At 32.3% G+C, this 19,251-nt stretch overlaps 2 protein-coding genes across 2 annotated transcripts in view; one reads left to right on the forward strand and one right to left on the reverse strand.

The window, feature by feature from the left end:
* The window catches only part of LOC133338927 (microtubule-associated protein futsch), an 84,143-nt gene extending 82,509 nt beyond the window's left edge, over positions 1-1,634 (reverse strand). The window contains exon 1 of the mRNA XM_061547056.1: positions 1,335-1,634. Coding sequence (XP_061403040.1) covers positions 1,335-1,599 — 265 coding nt within the window. The 5' untranslated portion in view covers positions 1,600-1,634. The remainder of the gene's footprint in view (positions 1-1,334) is intronic.
* LOC133338860 (protein ROP) overlaps positions 1-19,251 on the forward strand; it is a 324,624-nt gene that overhangs the window by 212,638 nt on the left and 92,735 nt on the right. The gene's annotated exons all lie outside the window — the stretch shown is intronic.

The raw sequence follows: 19,251 nt of genomic DNA on the forward strand, positions 1-19,251 counted from the left end.
GCAAACAAAACGATATGGGCGATAGTAATCTAATTGTGGGTTTGGTTGAATGTTTCTGTTTTTTTTTTTTTTTGTCTGTGGTCTCGCTATCTTTGATGGAAAATTTATAATTAAAGTTTGTGAGTGTTTTTTTTTAATTTTTTATCATTATCCTCATCATCAAATATCATGATGCTGCTGCTGATATTTGTTTATCATTATTTTTTCATTCAGACCATTTAAGCATGTCTAATTAAATAATTTCAAATGCAGTTTTAAATGGATTTATTTTTTTTTATTTAATTTTTGAATGACTTTCTAGCAAGCAGACAAAAAAATAAATAGTTTTGAATGTTTAATCAAATATACAATAGAAAAAGTTAAACAGTCAATTTCAGTTGAATTGCTTCGCCTTACTAATTTGTTTTTTTACCCTAAAAGTATGCTTTGTTTGTAAATATTTTTGCAATCCTTAAAGTATGCAATATATATTATATATAAGCCTATGTTAAATTTATTGGGAAATGCTAAAATAAATTCGAAACCTCTCAGGAAAATAGGAAATGATTCAGATTAAAAAAATTTTGCAATACTAAAAGTATGCTTTATATTTTGTAAACTATTTACAAATTGACGATTTTAAATATTTAATATTTTATTCAATCCATTTAAATTTGAGAATAAAAAAATTGCAATAGATCACTGCCCTAAAGCCATGCTCCAAGGCCTGTAATATAAAAAAATGCAGGATCCTTAAATTAATTATTTTAGGGCCAGTATAGACCCAATTTATAGCTTATAATATACAGAGACCTTTTTTTAATATTGAAAATGAACCATCATTCTGCATTCATATCAGATAGCTTCAATATTCTATTCAGGTTTACATTGTATAGAATTTCTTCTTGCAAAAATGTTGCCTAAAAGTATGCACCACATTTTTAGATAATTTTTTCCGTGTAATGCTAATAGGAAAATAAATCCAAGGTCTAATCCAAGTCTATCCATTGTAAAATTACCAATAAAACTAGCTTGACTCCTAAAACTATGCACCATTTTTTTAATTAAGGGACATTTCTTAATAAAATGCCAGCTGAATTTAATTTCTGTAGACAAATTTAGCCGAATTTATATTTTTTTATAAAAGTAGTTAGATGAATTGAATTTTTTGTGCAGTAGATGTTTGCTGAATAAAATTTTTTTGGTAAAGAAAATTTTCGAATTTAATTTTTTCTGCAGTAAAATTTTACTGAATTGGTATATTAAAGTTTTCTATAAAAGAAGTTAGCTGAATTGACTTTTTTTGTAGTTTGTTTTTAAAAATGTCTTTAAATGTATATCTTCTCTCAACTTACCCTTTAGCAAATGCTGCAAAATATTATCCTTATGCTCCTCCGAATGCGGCTCACCCAAAATGATCAATAAATAACAACCGGTTAAAGGACTTGGTGGACCAACCATGCCACCCATGCTCGAAGGACCGCCACCTTCTGAACCCACCGTATCCAAGGGTGGACGACCGCCAGCTTCCGATGGTGGTATAGAGCTGGCACCAGCATCAGTCCCAGCATCGTCACCAGCCATCGAAGCGGCATCTCCGCCAGCAGCAGCAGCCGCCATACCGCCACCACTACCACCAGCTCCAGCTGCAGCAGCACCACCACCACTTAAATCCAAACTCTGCGGCTGTTGGCCAACACCATCACCATTGCCATTGGCCCGGTCAATGCCATTGGCAGCAGAGTCCACAGTTTCCTGAGGATTGCCATTATGAGGGTCAATGGCAGCGGCCGAATCGCCACCATTGCCGTTCATTTTCACCTGATCGCTCATCACAGATCGTTGTTCTTCTTAACGAAATTAAATTTGCTTGTTAGAAAAAAACGCTTTCACTTGCTCACAAAGCTATCGAGGAACGTTAAATTTTTTGTTGTTGTTGTCTTTGTTTATGGCTTGGAAAAATTCCTTTTTTTGAGATTCAGGGGATATTTTTGTGTTTTTTTTTTTTTAACAGAATATTTTTATTTCAAGAATTTATTTCCCTTGGGAAGTAATTTCAAACCATCAGTCTTCAGTTCAGTTCTTTTTTAAAAAAAACGTTTCTTTCAAAATACTTTTTTTGTTTTTGTACACTCTAGAAAATTGAATTTTCTTTTGGAATTTAATTTTATTTTTTTTGTGAAATTTTTAATTTCACTTAAATTAATAATAATTTTTATTTGTTGTTGTTGTTTATTTTGAGAATTTTTTCTTTGGATTAACACTTGGTGTGTCCGTTTTACTTCTTTCTTTTTTCTGTTGTTGTAATACTGAAGAGTTTTTACTTCTTCTTATTCTTTGGTTAGTTGCGATCTGCGGCAATTGTTGGGGCAGACTGTTTTCCAAGTTGCCACAATTTGTTGCAATATGCCGCACAAGACACTTGGCCACTCACTCGCGCACACACACACTCACTCACTTTTGGCTCTCTTGATGTTTAGGATTTTTGCTCTCTCTTGACGTGAGAGCTTAGCAGGGAGTTTTTTTTCGTATTTTTCTCTTCACTTCACTTTGTTAATAATATTTTTATTTAGTTAATAATATTGTTTGAAGCTTAAAACTTTGCTGTATGATTTTTTTGTTTTTGCAAGTGTATTTGCTTTTGGTTTTTAGGAGTGTAATTTTTTTGTAAATGGCGTGATTTTTATTTATTTTTTAATTAATCTCAAAAAAACTGGACTTCTTAGTTTCTAATTAATTTGTTTAAAATTGTTTGTTTTTTGGTTTGATGAAAATTTTGGTTTTCTCTGGGAGATTTGTGATTTTTAATTGAAATTGTTTTTGGTTTTCAAAATTTGCATGAATATTTTTGGGGGTTTTCTTTTTTATTTGGTTAAGTACTGCTGCTTGTTGTAGTTGTTCTTTGTATGATGCTGGATTTTGTTGGTTTGCTTTATAAAGTATTGGCTGCTAAATATCATTTAAAATTTGTAAATCTGCAAAGAGAAGAAAAAAAACGAGAAGAAAATTGGTTAAGAAATTGTTTCAAATAATATTAAAAGAAAAGAAATAAATTACGCCCAAAAGTAGGCGCCACATTTTTTACAATATTTTAAAATTTCTAAAACAAAAAACTTTTCTAAAATATTTATTTAAATAAAATCTAGGCCACTGTGCTTAAAATGTGTTCGAATTTAGAAATTTGTGATTTTTTTTGTAATTTGGAGTCCAAAAGTATACTCTACATTCTCACATTTTAATTCCATACATTTCACAAAAATAATAATATTTTCCTTCAACAAATTGTTGTATATATAAAAATTTATATATATTTCAAATATGACACCTAAAAGTAGGCAACAATTTCTAAACTATTTAGATTTATAGGCTATTTAGGGCCCCAAATCTGCTGTGTAAAATATGAATGATGATTTAAAAAAAATTGTTTGCTTTTCACTGTTCTGATTTTCTATATCCTATAACCTTTAAAGATCTTGAGCCTAAAAGTAGACACCATACTTTATGCAATATTTTCTAATTGTTTAGGGTAATAGGTATTTTAAAGCCACAAATCTTCTGAGTAAAAGAGGAATTGGGATTTTCAATATTTTTTCTCTTCAATGTTCTGTTTTCCATTTCCTATAACTTTAAAGATCTTGAGCCTAAAGTATACTACACTTTTTGAAATTTTTTATATTAATTTATATTTTCACCTATAAATATTTCTTTATTCAGAACTCAACGAATATCTCTTTTGATTTGTATTTAAACAATTATATGTATATAGCATATATGTACATATATGTTCTGGAATATGTTTCAAATATTGCACCTAAAAGTAGGCAACAATATCTACATTAGGTTTACAAGCTTCTTAAGGCCACACATCAGTTTACTAATACTGTGAGTTTCTAAAATAGCCTTTAAAGATCTTGAGCCTAAAAGTAGACACCACTTTCTGATTTTTTATACATTTTTAATAATTGTTATTTCTCCATATAAATATTTCTTTATTCAAACCAGGAATATATTTCAAATATGGCACCTAAAAGTCGGCTACAATTTAAAAAGTATTTAGGGTTATAGACATTTTAAGGCCCAAAAAATCCGCTGAGCAAAGTTGGAATTCTTATTTTTTAATATCTACATGCTTTGTAATAGGTTTTAGACAATGGATATTGAGCCTTAAAGTATACACCATTTTTTGAAAATTTATATTTTTATTTGTTTAATAATTTTTATTTCTCTCCTAAAATTACCCTTTTATGTTTTCTATTTGATATTTCATTCCCTTACTCCTCCAAATAAAAACATATTTTCAAGGGGATACCATAATAAATTTACCCCATAATTTTCCACCATATTCCAAATATTATTGTCCATTGTCCACACATCATTTAGTTAAAGTTCCCAAAAAACCTCATAATCTTTTCTGGTGGTATTCTAAGAAAGAAGTCTTTAGACAAAAAGAAAAGTGTCGAATGTATTTGGTGATAATGATGATGAGGAGGGTGGAAGGTTGTTGGGAAAATCCACCGGCATGACAGGGTTTTTTTTTTTTTTTGTTTTGGGCCTGGCACATGCCACACCAAATGTTGTCGCTGTCTTCGTCGTCGTGATGGCGTCAAACTTTAAGTGCTGTTGTATAACTTTTTGTTCTGTGTGTGTTTCCTTTTTCGGTTTCTTTAAGGGGTGGTTGGGGTAGAGTGTGTGATGGTGGTGTATCATTTTCTGACCTTTTACATGGAGTCATAAACTAGAAGACAGCAAAAAACATGGATACTAAAAATATAACGATTCCTAGGCTCCAAGAGTTGGGGTATTTGTTTTTTCGGTTCTTGGGAAAAACAGAAATTTTGTGTCTTTTTTTTTGGGTAAAACTTGTAGACACTTTAATGGCAAATGGAAACAAGATACTCAAATACCACAATTTTCTTTGGAAAAAATGGCATTTATTGTAATACTTTGTTGTGTCACAGGAAACCGAGTGAGGAGGGGTGTGGTGCGAAAAAAATTGTTTCAAAGAAGTCTCATAAAAATCTAGAGAACTAATAAGAGATCAAGGAGTCAGAAGGCAATGTAGGCGAATAAGTATCAGGTTGGGACCTTGTTGGACCTTCCAATGATTTCTACAGAAGATGGTATTCAATATATTTTATATCTTTTAAAATCATTTTCTAATTTCCATTTTTTATAAAGAAATCCCTGTTAATAACAAATTCTGGGATACCAGAAGAGGTCATTTTATATTCTTTATCTCTATTAAATTTCCTCCCTAATTTTCATTTTTTTTTCTTTTTTTATAAAAAACCCTTATTACTAATAAATTCTGTGATATCAATAGACCCTTCCAGGAAAATTGTCGTTACTCCTTTGTGTATTTGTAATTTTCCCCGGTATGTAATATGAATTTCAAATCAGTTGCAATTTTTATATTTTTTCCGATTCCCCCTGAAGCCGAACAAAAAAATATACGAATTGATATATTTTTTTTTATTCTAAAAATATCCTGGTCTGTCAACAACAAAAAACAAAGAGCAGTCCTACAAGGAAATATATAAAAACCAAAGTGGAAGATGTATTCCATTTCTTTTTGCAAAAAAAAAAGAAATGACTGACTGACTGCCTAACTGTCTCCTCAATGCTTTGGTTTGCTTTGGGGTGAAATCATACACACACACACACATTTGTTGTTGTATTACATCTTGACTTGGGGCCATAAAAATAGTTCTGCTTCTTGTTGTGGTGGCGGTGCAAACAACATCATTTCATCCATCAATGTCTTGGTCCATCATAGTCGGTTTCATGTCATCATCAGAGGACAGATAGATACCAACACACAAACACGCACATACATCCGCACAAAACAATTTTTATAAGGAAGGAACATCAAGAGTCTCATGGCTCACAGAGATTGACTTCATGTCCCCCACTCCTCCCGTTTTTTTTTTCAAAAGTGGATTTGCAAAAAAGGGAAAATTGAGAAAAACCTAAAACATTATGGAATATAATCCACATGTCGTCAGACATCTTCTGGCTGTTCATTTGGAAACCATCCAAAATTGTAATAATCGCATAAATGAATTAAAGGGCCCATATTTACTTTCTGGCAGCAAAAAAATATCGCAAATAAAAGCAACAAAATCAGCAAGCGGCTTTCCGCATGCTAATAATAAACCCGGCAATATATACATTTTTGTGTTGTTGTAATTGTAATTGTTGTTTTTTTATTTTGCATTGGATGGGGTGTCGCCGTTGTGTGTCTGCACTTTTAAGAAATGGAGTGCCCTCCAAAAATAAAATACAAACGGCTGGAACTATAAAATGAACGCCAGGAAAATAAGAAGAGAAAGAGAAAACACACACACTCCCAAATGAGAAATGAATGAGTCATTTTTTCGATTTTGGGCTATGCCATGGCAGGCAGCCGGTCGTTTAGGCATCAGGCCATGCAAGGAAAACTTAAACGTGCATGAACACACATCAAGTGGAGTCTAGCTGGCTCTAACACCCCACCGAACAGGCCTTAATGCTAATGTGCATTTTTTGGTGTTGCGGTTTGGAGTGTCACCCCCTCACACACTCACACATGCAATTTATAACAAACTTTATGATGTCTGTAAAAAATTTTATTATGGGGGTTGCAGCCCTTTCCATGTGTGTTTGTGTGCAAAGGGAATCATTAAAGGAAAAGGATATGAAGTAAAAACAGGATATGAGTATACTTCTAGCATTTGGATTTTTGAACTATGAACTGCAACCAAGGAAGACGAGTTATGCCTTGGTGGCCAGTTAAGGGTCATTAAGGCCATATTCACACCTGTACTTCGTTGTTGTTTTTTTAATAATTAAATGTAAAGGACATTCAACCCACAGGGTTGTTGTCACAACAACAACAACTATCGAAAACTACCCCAAGCCAATAATTCTTTTTTTTAATTCTATTTTGTGTAAGGAAAGGAAAAATGCATTTGAAATGTTTAGAAATTTTTTATAAGTAGAAAATGATTAGTTATTATATGAACTCCTAAAATTAGTCACCACTATATAAAAGTTTCAAATTTCGATTCCGGAAACATTAAAATAAATATTTTGCCAATCAAGAACATTATTTCATGTCAATTTAAATATACACTTATAACTAGACATTAACATAGAAGCCCTAAAAGCAGGCACCATTTAAAAACAAATTAGCATTTCATACTCTTTATGGCGAAACTATAGAATGGTCGGATTAAACCAAGATGTTTGAATTAAATAAGATTTGCACACATATACGATTTGCCCACACATTATTAAAAATGTATCTAAAACGCCTAAAAGTAGGCCACATTTTTTCGATACATTAAACTACATACGTTTCGGAGCAAATATATGTTTTTTATATTAGCATATTTAAAATCAATGATATTTAAATATCGAAATTTATTATATTCGTATTTTGGTTCCTAAAAGTAGGCACCACATTTTAATATAAGTTGGTTCAAACTTTATAAAATAAATCATGTTTTGGATGACAGTACTATAAATGTTCCCTATTTGCGGACCGTGTTATTAGGCATTTTAAATGGTAAATGATTTTAAGTGGTAACGATAATAAATAAATAAAACATATTTTTTATATTTTGTCCCTAAAACTATGCACCTGTTTTTAAAACTATGAGAGAAAATATATCCTGGAAATATATACCTAGTTTTTTAAGAATGGAGTGGTTCAAGATATTATAAGTGCAATTTTCAAATGCAAATTGGTATTTTAAGTTCTGAAACTCCTAAAAGTATGCATCAGTTTTTTGTTGTTATTACAAAACTAAGCATTATAGACGAATATGTCTAGGCAAGAAATATAATCCATGAACTCCATGATATTTTAATTTAGTACAGGAATCACTTTATTAATTTTCGTTCCTAAAAGTATGCACCACCGTTTTTAATAACGAAGAACATTATTTTTAAAAGCTGCACGTCCTATTTTTGAGAATAGGTTAATTCAATGACTCCAAAGCCGAAATTTAATTAAGTATTAATTGTACCGAACATCTCCATTTTTTGGCAATTATCTAAAATTTGTAACCATAAGTAGAATAGTATTTGTGATCCTAAAAGTAGGCATATTATGTGTGTTCCTGAAAGTAGACACCAGTTTCTTTTTAATAATATAATCATGCCAAAAATGAAGTTCATTGGTAGGTTTCTGTATTTCGATTCGTTTCGAGGAGGTTATAACTTCGATTTGAGTTCCTAAATGTAGGCTGTAAATATTTAAATATTTACATTCCACCGAGCCTAAATCTATAAGCCATTTTTTTCAAATCTAGAGTCTATGGTAGTTTTTTGATTCCTACACATTGTTTATATGAATCTGAATATTACACTTTTTGATTTATTTTGGATGTTTAAGAAACGTTATAATCCAATAATTAAATTTTTATTATATTTAAATATTCAAAGGTTTGAGTTTGATTTGTTTCAAAAATATTGTCAAGTGGTATAAATTTTATTTCAGGCATGATAGCAGATATAACGTAATATGTTTTTAAACTTTTCTAGAAACCCAAGATTTGTATCAGAACCAAAAATGGACTTAAAACACTTTCAAAATAAACGACTCAAATGAAACCAAGTATATTGAAATCCAATAATTTAGTATTCCCCAAGAGAAGATTTGAGAGATACAAAAGTTTTAATTCGACAAGAATCACTGGAGGGGCAAAGGGAATTTTCCGATTATTATGAAAATAATTTATTTTTTCAGAATTATTATTTTAATAAAAAAGTCCTTCTAATTTTTAAAACACTAATTTTTTTAATTATGTAATATATATTATTTATTTTATATTTATTTTCATTTATAAATTTATATTCAAAATATTTCACAAAATATCTGTCATTTTTTAACACTTTTGTTCAAAATGAAATTAATATTTTTTTTACTGAAAGTAAAATAAAATATTCCACAGTTTATTTATTTTTTTATATATTTTTTTATTATATTTTTATTATTTTCTTATATTTAAATATTTTTTAGAGTATGTTTTCACATTTTCTGTAGTCCTTTTCCAATAAAGTCCTTTTCAAATAAATTCCTTTTATTGCTGTTTTAAAACTCTCTTACAAATTCTTATTGGATTCCGGTTTTTGCATGGAATTGTGCATCAAAGAACAAACTCCAATTCAAAAAAACACCAATGGAACCGCACACGCTGTTCAAAACGACACGCTTTATAAGACAACTTAAAAAAAGGACCGCACCCGTCGGCGTATAAAATTCAACTGACAACTTTATTTTCACAGCTCCTTTTTAACGATTACGCTTGCAGCTCACGTAGACTCCTGGCCGACAGTGGCGAGAGGAGCGAAGACGAGGGGTGGCAAATGGAGTTGTATTTCAGGCCGACATATATAGGGTGTAAATCTATAGAATATTGCTTATATTTTTTTCCAATAATACATGAATCGCACTCACTCACACTAAAGCAGGCACAGACATTCGACACAGTACAATAAGAACAACAAACAATAGCGCAAACAATTCACACGACGACAACAACAGCAAGAACAACAAAAAAGGCAAGGAAAGACAAAAAAGAAAGAAAGGATCATTATGTGAATCAATATGGCAAACACCAGCTCTAGTTTCGAACAAAAAAAAACAACAAACAACACACATATTGCCACAGCAGGATATTTCATGCACAGTATGACAATAGTAGTTGTGGGGTGGTGATGGTGGTGGAACAACTCCAAACAGATAGTTGCTGGAAGTAGAACAACGACAACAACTCCACGAGCCTTTAATCGGCAAAATGCACTCTCAACCCCCTCCCCAACGACACAACACGAACAAGTCATTTACTCGGCGAGGAATGTAGGGAGTTGAAAAAAAGGAGTCTTGCACAAACACACAGACACACACACATTAACACTGACAGTTTCATTTCCTCAGGCATTGCAGAGGAAACATTTCTTCGTTTTCTTTAAAGGCAGCCTACAAAAAATATGTGACTCCTTTTCAAAACTCCCAACTATTTTTTTTTCTTCATCTTTTCGAAATACTAGAGTTGTGGAAATATTGAGTCATACATTTAAAATATCACACCATATGACAATGGCAGCAACAACAACTTCTTTATGGTGAGTTGAAGTTGGAGAGAGCCATAGAAAAGAGAGTGTGAGTTGGGTAACAGAAAAATTGGATGAAAGGAGGCCAAATTAGGAAACGGAAGATTTCTTTTTTGTAGACAGAACACTTATTATGTAAAACTCCCTTTTCTATTTGTTTAAACAAATTGGTTTTGAAAAATTCACATTATTAAAATTTCAAAATTTTCACAGTCCATTTTCTTTAATTTTTATTTGTTTATTACCGTTATTTCACCGTTTTGATTTTTTTTATTATTTTTTTATCTGCTTTTGGAAGGAAAAACACTGCTCTTGATTTGTTTTTCTTTAATTTCCAGTTGCAACCGTTGTGAAAGCTCGACGAAGACTGAAAATTCCTAACGGCCACAGCTCAGAATGTGCTCTTCATTCGGCCGTTCGTGATTGCGGTGTTATCCTTTCGTGTTAATGTCTCGTCGTCTTGTCTCGTGTATTTCCAACAAAGCATGTGCTTTGTTGCTTTGACAGTTTTCCACAATTTCCCGACTCACTGGAAGCACCGACGATACATTGGAAGTATCGTGGTGTGGTAGGTTTTTGGTATGAAGAAGAAAAACAACAAAAACAATGAAACGAAAAACGTTGGCATGTTTGTCTGGATGTTCGTGCAAAGTGTTATTTTTGGCCAAAAGCCAAAAATATCACACTCATCACGGCAGCATTGGCTTAGTATTGTTTCTTGCAAGTCAAACAACACCAAAACCGCTGCTTCATCATCAACAACCAACAACAACAAAACAAAAGCAACAACAACAAAAAAAGTAGAAAAACAAAAATAAGCTTTGCTTGATTTTTGAAATGTCCTGAAATGTGCCTCATGCCTAGAATCTGTTTTGGTCGCCAAACACGAACAACAACAAGTCTTGGAAACCAAATTTACAACATTGTCAGCCATAAAATGATACAACAATAATAATAATAACAAAACAGAAAAAGCAACAACAACATCACTACAAAATAGTTTATTTAGCCGCCTAAATGGAGCCGCATTAAAACGACGAAAGGATACAAAGACTGGCATGTCTTTGGCATGGCATTTAGTTGTGTCTAAGGCCCAAGCGATGAAGAGACAAAAGGATACGGAAACGAAACGATTTTAGGAATGCTTTTTGAGAAAGAGGAGGAAGAGTTAAGGATGGTGCATATAGTAGACATTCTTTTAAACACTTTTACTTTAGTTGCAGAACTTGGAGGAAATATTCGGAGAATATAAATGCTTATTTTAAATCCATGAAAATAGATTTTTAAGTTTTTAGTTAATATGGAACCATTTTAGGCTACAAAGTTTGCCCTAACATCACTTTTTCCACTCGTGGGCAGTTTACAGGAGTACCTAAAGGAATAAGAGAGAGGTTGTAAAATCGCTTGAGTTTATTTTGGTTAAGGGTCTATTTATGGACTCGAAAAAATTGCTTAATATAAAAGTCCTTCTAAAGAATATTTACTAATTTTTAAGGAAATTTAAATTAGGTCCAGATAACTCATATTTAAGAACGTCATCTATACCTTGAGGAAATTGATCTTAGTCCCAAGGATTTTTTTACCAACGCCATCTATATTTCCAGTTTATTTTCTACAACAAAAAAGTAATCCCTTGGGTATTGTTGAAGAAAAGTGCACTTTCATTGTATTAAAATAATAAGAATCCAAAGAATCTTCTCGAATTCACAAGAATATATAAATTAGGTTCAGGCCACTCATCTTATAGAGCGCCATCTATACCTCAAATCGTCATTAGAACGACATCTAATCAGTATACTAGGTGGCTTTAAGGAACGTTGATACATTTTGGAAACAATATCCACCCAATTTGGCTAATAAAATAGCCCACAAATTATCAAGGTTACTTCTATTGAAATTACTTAAGTGACGAATTCTCGAAGGCAAGAGAAAGAAATTTGTTAAAGTGCGCCATCTATATTTCCAGTTATTTTTTTCAGCTAAATCTATTGCGGAAAATATGTGCAATATAGAAGATCCTTCAAAAGATTCTACAGAAATTATCAAAGCAATTTAAATTATATCCAATTTACTCATATTTTGAGAGCGTAGTTTAAAGGAAAGGTGATAAATTAGTGCAAAAGAATATAAGAATTGTGTAGAATAGGGAAATAGTTTTACTATAGAAGTCCCTCCAAAGAATATATTGAAATACTCAAGGCAAGAGCACCATCTATACCTCAAATCGAAAAAGTGTTCAATATGCTTTTTGAGTTTACCAATTATTGACACCCTGGCCTGACCAGAAATTTAGTTTAGACGACATTAAAAAATCCTTCAAATTATAAAATATATATCAAATGCATGACTATTAGAAGTTTCTTCTGAATATCCTAAATTTAATTGCTTGAAGAGAGCCATCTATGCGTAATATGAAACATTAATTCCATTTATCCTGCAGTGCTAAGAGCCATCGCTATATTGAAGACATTCTCCGTCCAGTAAATGACATTTCCTTATCGATTAATGGCCTATTATGCCAGAGGACATTTTTCAAAAAAGAAACTCTACACTTTTCAAAACACGGACTTTAAAGATAATTTTTAAATACATTCATATTTTATAGAGCCATCTATGTGAAACTTTAATTCCATTTATTTTGCAGTGGTGAGAGCCTTCGCTATATTGAAGATATTTTCCTTCCAGTAGATGGCATTTCCTGATCGAGTTGAATATTGGCATATTATATGACAGAGTCGTTTATCCTATACCTCATATCAAAAATATATATTCCAGGTTGCTTGTGATGTTAAGAACCTTTACTATATGTTCTTACCAATAGATTGCATTATCTCTCCAATTTAATATTGGCTTATTATACTTCTACAATCACAGCAGTCTAATAATAAACACACTCAAGTTTATCGCTTAGCATCTAGGGTCCATTAATCACCACATAGAAACATCGATTTCATATCATTGTGGTTTGGTGAGAGTCTTTGCAATATTCATTGATATTTTCTCCATTGGATGGCGTTGTCAAGGGTCCACATAAGGTAGAAAATTAAAATATCAGACATCAGGAAAAAAATTTGTCTTAATTTTTCTAAAGAAGATCTGACGCCCTTTGAAATAATTATTTTTGTAATCCATATTTAGAATTCGGATATCCTTCGATCCACAGATATTTAAACAGAAATTGTTTTTTAAATTATCCATATCCTTGTGTCTAATGGATTTTCAATTTCCATTACTTTCCAGTTTCCTTGCCCATTCCTTAAATGACATTTATTGTTTATTATCCACTGTTTCTTGTGTTGTGGTCTTAAAATAAATTTTGATATTCTGCCAAGTATTTCTAGTAAACAGTAATGGTAATAATTAATGTGGTTTCCTATGACAGGAGGCGGTATGAGGAGGAAGAAAGGCACGACTTGCTGTAGTTACTGGTATTTATAAATGTTTGGTTATTTTTATGGTTTACCTTACAATGAGCTGGCAAAGGATAGCATTGCGAAAATGACAGGAAATAATGTAAATTATATGACGCCACTTACTTTGGTGGATATATTTGTAGACTTGTAAGGATTTTGAGAAGTAAAATAGTTTACATTAGGTGTGAATGGTAATAAATTCCAAACCAATGGAAAAAAACCAATGGAAACCTTTGCTATAAGCAAAAATATAACATTAGCTCAAACTAATACGTTATGAAAATTTATTCTTTCTATTAATTTCGTAATAAATCTTAAAACTGTTTGATATGATATACATAATCCCTTACATTCCTGGTGTTTTGATGTTCAAACAGCTGATTTCAGTAATCAGCTGATAGGCATAACAGCTGATTTCACTGTTGAATTGCCAACCACATTCACTCGATATGTAAAATATTTTACATTTGGGAGGAGTTTAAGATCCAAACTATTTCATATTATTGGTAAAAACCAATGGAGACTTTTGCTAAGTTTCCATAAGCAAAAATATAACGTAAGGGGAAAATATAAGTCGGGAATCACTTTGTTGTCATTACCAGAAAGGTATAATAATTATATTTCAATTTTTCTATTTATTGGGCTTTAACCATTACCGGTGTATTGACAGCTGATTGTAGTAATCAGCTGATAGACATAACAGCTGATTTCACTGTTGAATTGTCAACAGCTTCGACTCAGTGCCTTGCGACCATATTGTGGGATTCCTTTAAATTATTTGGGTTTCAACATAACTTCTATAAAGTTCCTCATTTATTACGTCTATCCATTGTTTTGTATTTCATATATCAATTAATTTTGAATTCAATTTATTTTAACTTCATTCCTAATATTTGGAAAATGAGATTGAAGCGGTCAGCTGATTATTCTCAAAAGGATCTACAAACACGTCTATCTTTCTATCTCGCTTACTCTCTCCCCCTCTCTAAACAAAGTTGAAGTTTTGTTCAACAGCTGACTGTTCATAGAACTTCTCATTAAAATATTTAATTAAACAGCTGATACACTAATCAGCTGATTTGTTTAGACTTAAATTTAATTTCGCAATAAATTTTTATAAAAAAAAACAATAAAAAAAATAAAAAAACAATAAAATTTTTTTAAACAATAAAATTGTCTAAAAAATATTTTTAATTATTTGTTTTTAAATGCTTTAGAAAAATTTTCAAACACTTTTTGCACTTTCAAACGTAATTTTATATATTTTTTTGTTTTGCCGTTGGTAAAATTTACCTTTATCTCACATGTGAACGTAGACCCGAAGTCAATAAAAATTCCGGTTAGACGGAATTTCTACTTCAAAACGGTTTTACGAACAGTTCAACGATATCCGTGTACAATATTGAGATTCCGATTTAACAAATTATATTTATTTATTTATTTTTTTTAACTGAGATTTTTCTTTTGTTTGTTTTCTTATTTGATTTCAAAGAAATTGCAAAGAATTCTCGTTACGATTTTTGCCTTTAGCGGACATGTAGAACTCACGACGGCTTTGGAACAACTGATTTTCTGTTTGCAAAAGGATTTCTTACATCAACATATGACTGAGCACACATACACTAAAAACTATACTATATATGTGTATCACACTCTCAGCACAACTCTCAGTTTAAAACACACACACACATATAAACATGTGATGGTTAATGGGAGCTCTCTTTACGACTTTAAATGAGAACGAATTTTTGCACTGAAGAATAAGGATTCAAATTAGAACTTCGCCTTTTACAATTTGTTTTTGTTTTCATCTTTTCCGAATTTGTTTTTGCTTTTGTATTGTGGAATAGAAATTACGCAATTTCCAGTTACAATTGGAAATCGGCAAACTTCCAAAAAACAAATAAGAAAAACTCCGAACTAAAGTTTCAATAATAGTAAAGAAAAGCAGCAGCAAGAAGAAATGATAGAAAAGAAAACTTTAAGAAAATGCATCAATTGCCAGGAGTTGGCCAACACACACACAGAGGACACGCAAATATATAATAAAAAACGGCAAGACAAATAGAATTGCTTGTTGAAGTGGCTTTTTTACAACGACAGGAAAAAAATTACGTTTCTTTGAGGTGGGGAAGTGTGAAGGGGAAGTGAGGAATGAATGGCCACCCAACCATTATCCTCCCGTCCTCCACCTCCTCCTCTCAGTATTCATCATCATAATGCCCAGTAGTCGTCGTTAGACCAGCAGTTTTGTTTGCCATAATGAAGTCACAATAAAAGTCGTTTGCAAACAGGAGATAACATCAAATGATATCGTCTTCTTGTGCTTCCTCTTCTTCGGCTTCTAGTGTATAGTTATTGCTGTTTGCTTTGTTTGTTTTGTACTTGTTGTTATTGCTGTTGTTATATTTGTACTTATATTAGCTAACGAAGGATATACTCTAAGGATGCGTTTTTTTTTTTCTTTTCAACTACTGGACAAGTAGTCTACATTAGTTTGTGATATTTACTCGTGTTATGTGTATATTGTACGTGAGAGTGAGTGTGTTTGTTCGTGTGTGTGTGTGTGTTTTGTAAGTGACCATAAATAAATTAAATATTGAATATGACATTATTATTGGCTAAGGCGTTACATGTGACACATTAAATAAAAAAAATGAGGACACTGCTTTAAAGTGACTTGAATTATTTTGAACAGAAAGAAAAACAGAAAGAAAAATCTACTGATAAGCGGGGATTTTTAAGTACTTTCTCAACCTCCCACAGACCCAATTGAGGAATTTTCGAAGATCTGCTATTCATCCGAGACCCTCCCAAAGGTCATCTAAATAAATTTTTAAAGACACCCTTTTATATAATACTTCCTAAAGTAATATAAGTCTGTCTATATGACCTCTTTATGAATATATGATCTCCTGAAGATCACCATTCACTGAAGACGCCTGATGATGCTTGATAGTCTACTGGAAGCCCCCCTTAAACAGAATACACCATTACAGAAGATATTCTATAGGTTCTCTATCAGAAGAAGACCTCCCAGAGGGTCACTCACTACCTTTGGATTCCTTGTAAATGTTGTATTTTTATAGAAGATCTTCATAAATTTATAGAATATATTCCTAAGGGCCTCTGTCGTTAGAAGACGTTCTGGAAGGTAGTAACCTTTTGGATCCCTTCTAAATGTCCAAGGTCCTTTATAGAATAGCTCAGTATATATTCTGTCTAAAAGTCCACTGAAGGACTTTGACATTTTGTATCATTCCCATCGAAACTTCTTCATTCTATTCTACAAGGAAAACATTCTCTTTTTAAGATAAATTGAAGAAAATTCGATGTATTGATTAGTATCTTCTATATATGTATACATCTTCGGAAGTTCCACAAACACTAAAGAACATCCTTCTTATACCTCTTCAAGTCCTATTAAAGGACTACAATAGGTCGACAGAAGCAATTACATTTTGGATCCCTTCTAAATATTTTATATTTATAAAAGGCCTTCGGATATATTCTGTCTAAAGGTCCACTATAAGGCTTTTGCCATTTTGTATCATTTCTATAAAAATGTCTTCAATTTATTCTACAAGGAGGATAAAATACATTAAAAAATTTCGGGGGATTGGGATTTTCTATATATGTAGATCTCCTGAAGTTCCACAACCATTAACGTTTCCTGACCATCCTTCTTCTACCTCTTAAAGACCTATTAAAATCTACAAAAGCCACTTTGAATCCTTTCTATGAAAACTTCGTCAAAGTGTTCTATAAATAGAATGTCCTTTGGAGTCTTTGGTTGCAGATGATCTAAAGTTCTGGACCCATTAAAGACTTTTCAGCATCAACTATCAACATTAGACCTCCTGAGTACCTGTCACATAAAATGTTTCTTTTATAGAAAAATTAATAACGGCCTTCCTCTTGTGAGACTTCTATTTATATAGCTCATGCTTAAGGTCCTATCAAAGGTTTTCTAATAGAATAACAACTCTAAAGATCTTCCATTTTTAGATGACCCTATGAAGGTCTTCCCCATGTATAAGGACCCCCAAAATCTCTGTTCATAGCAGAGCTCTTAAAGTTTGTAAGAGTTGTAAAAGCCCTCTGTTAGACCTCCTATCCATGAAAGACATCAGCAAGGCCAATTATCCCATAAAGAACTCAATTTATAGAAGGCAAGCTTTCCTTTCCATAAAATAACTAAAAATACCTCTGGTAGACCTTGTGCCCAAAAGGACGTCTGGAAGACCACCTATTGATAATAGAACCTCTGTAAACCTTCTACCTCCAAAGATCTCTGGAAGATCAACTATCCTATATCTATAAACAGCCACTTCTTTGCCTCCTTTCCACAAAGGACCTCACAATATCCTCATATCTATAAAGATAACCTATCCATAAAAGAACTCTATCTATTTTATAAATGACTCCTCGACGGCTTACATCCATAGAAGACGCCTGATAGATTTGTTTGATTTTTTTATCTGTATAATACCTTTGGCAGACCTTCTTCCAACCCTCCTAAGGGTATCCCAATTTTAAAACCTCCTAAGGGTATCCCAATTTTAAAAGTTATTTTGTAGTTTTTATTCTATCTTTAGACCTTTAAAATTCTTCTATAAGGTCCACGAAGCCCTGCTGTAGTTCCTCCATAGATTTTTTTAGATTTAAACTCCAAAAATAAGATTTTCTCTGTGAATAATCCCTCTGAGCTTCACCAAGCCGTTCGACTTCTAATCAACCACTATATGAAAAATATTTCCCCGGATCGGTTCTTTCAGGATGCCTGCAGGAAGTTAAATAAATTTAGTTACTCTCCCATACTAATATTTAAAACATATCTTCTTCTTCGTATTAACCACCAAAAAACATGCTTCCCTTTGCCTGACATTTGGTGCCGTGACATAGTCCTTATTATCGATGTTATCCTTTGTAGTGCGCTCACACACGCATTAATATTATGGTTATGCCATTGTCCACAAATGGACAAATAAGAGGGTAAGAAAACAGAAATAAAAAACACACACGCATTCACAATGCAGTCATAAACATAAATACAAAACCCTAACACCTACCCTCCACCCTCTACCCCCTACTGAAACTGAAATCTTATTTGAAATCGTATTTGGGATCAATGGATATTGTGCATTGTTTGCCTTAACAAAAAGGACACAATGCAGTGCATTTCACACCAAAAGGAAGGAATGACGTCATAGTGCAATGCAAATGTGTGTGAGTTTGTGTGTGTGCGAGTGTTCAATTTATCCAATAAGGGTAGTTACCAAAAAAACACACAGACACACAACGAAAACCTTTAACCAAGTCCACTCGCCTTTTACTTTAAATGCCATTCAAAAATTATTTGTAGTTGTTTTTGTATGGCTTTGGGGGATGATGCCGTTGCTTGAGAATATTGCACATCCGCTTTACAGCATAGAGCTGAAGTGTGTTAAACATGTGACAAAGACATCAAACAATTAACGCAGGATAACTATCCACATGTTTTCACGAGGAAAATTGTTTAGCTGACAGATGACAAAAATTTGTTTTTATTGCCGGTCTGTTAAAAAGGACAATTTGGAATGGCTGCAGGAACAAAAGGTTAACAAACTCCCCCCATTTTGGTGTAATTTGTATTTAAAACAATTATCCTAATGGGTGTTTGGTGTTTTCAAGGACATAACAATAATTCTTGAGGTTCCATTTTTTTTTTTGAGACCAAAAAGCGAAATAGAAATAACCATAAAATTGTAACAAAATC

The sequence above is a fragment of the Musca vetustissima genome, unplaced genomic scaffold, assembly GCF_032173495.1.
Source record: "Musca vetustissima isolate MV318-11 ecotype Yass unplaced genomic scaffold, APGP_CSIRO_Mvet_v1 utg704, whole genome shotgun sequence".
In the NCBI taxonomy this organism is placed as follows: domain Eukaryota; kingdom Metazoa; phylum Arthropoda; class Insecta; order Diptera; family Muscidae; genus Musca; species Musca vetustissima.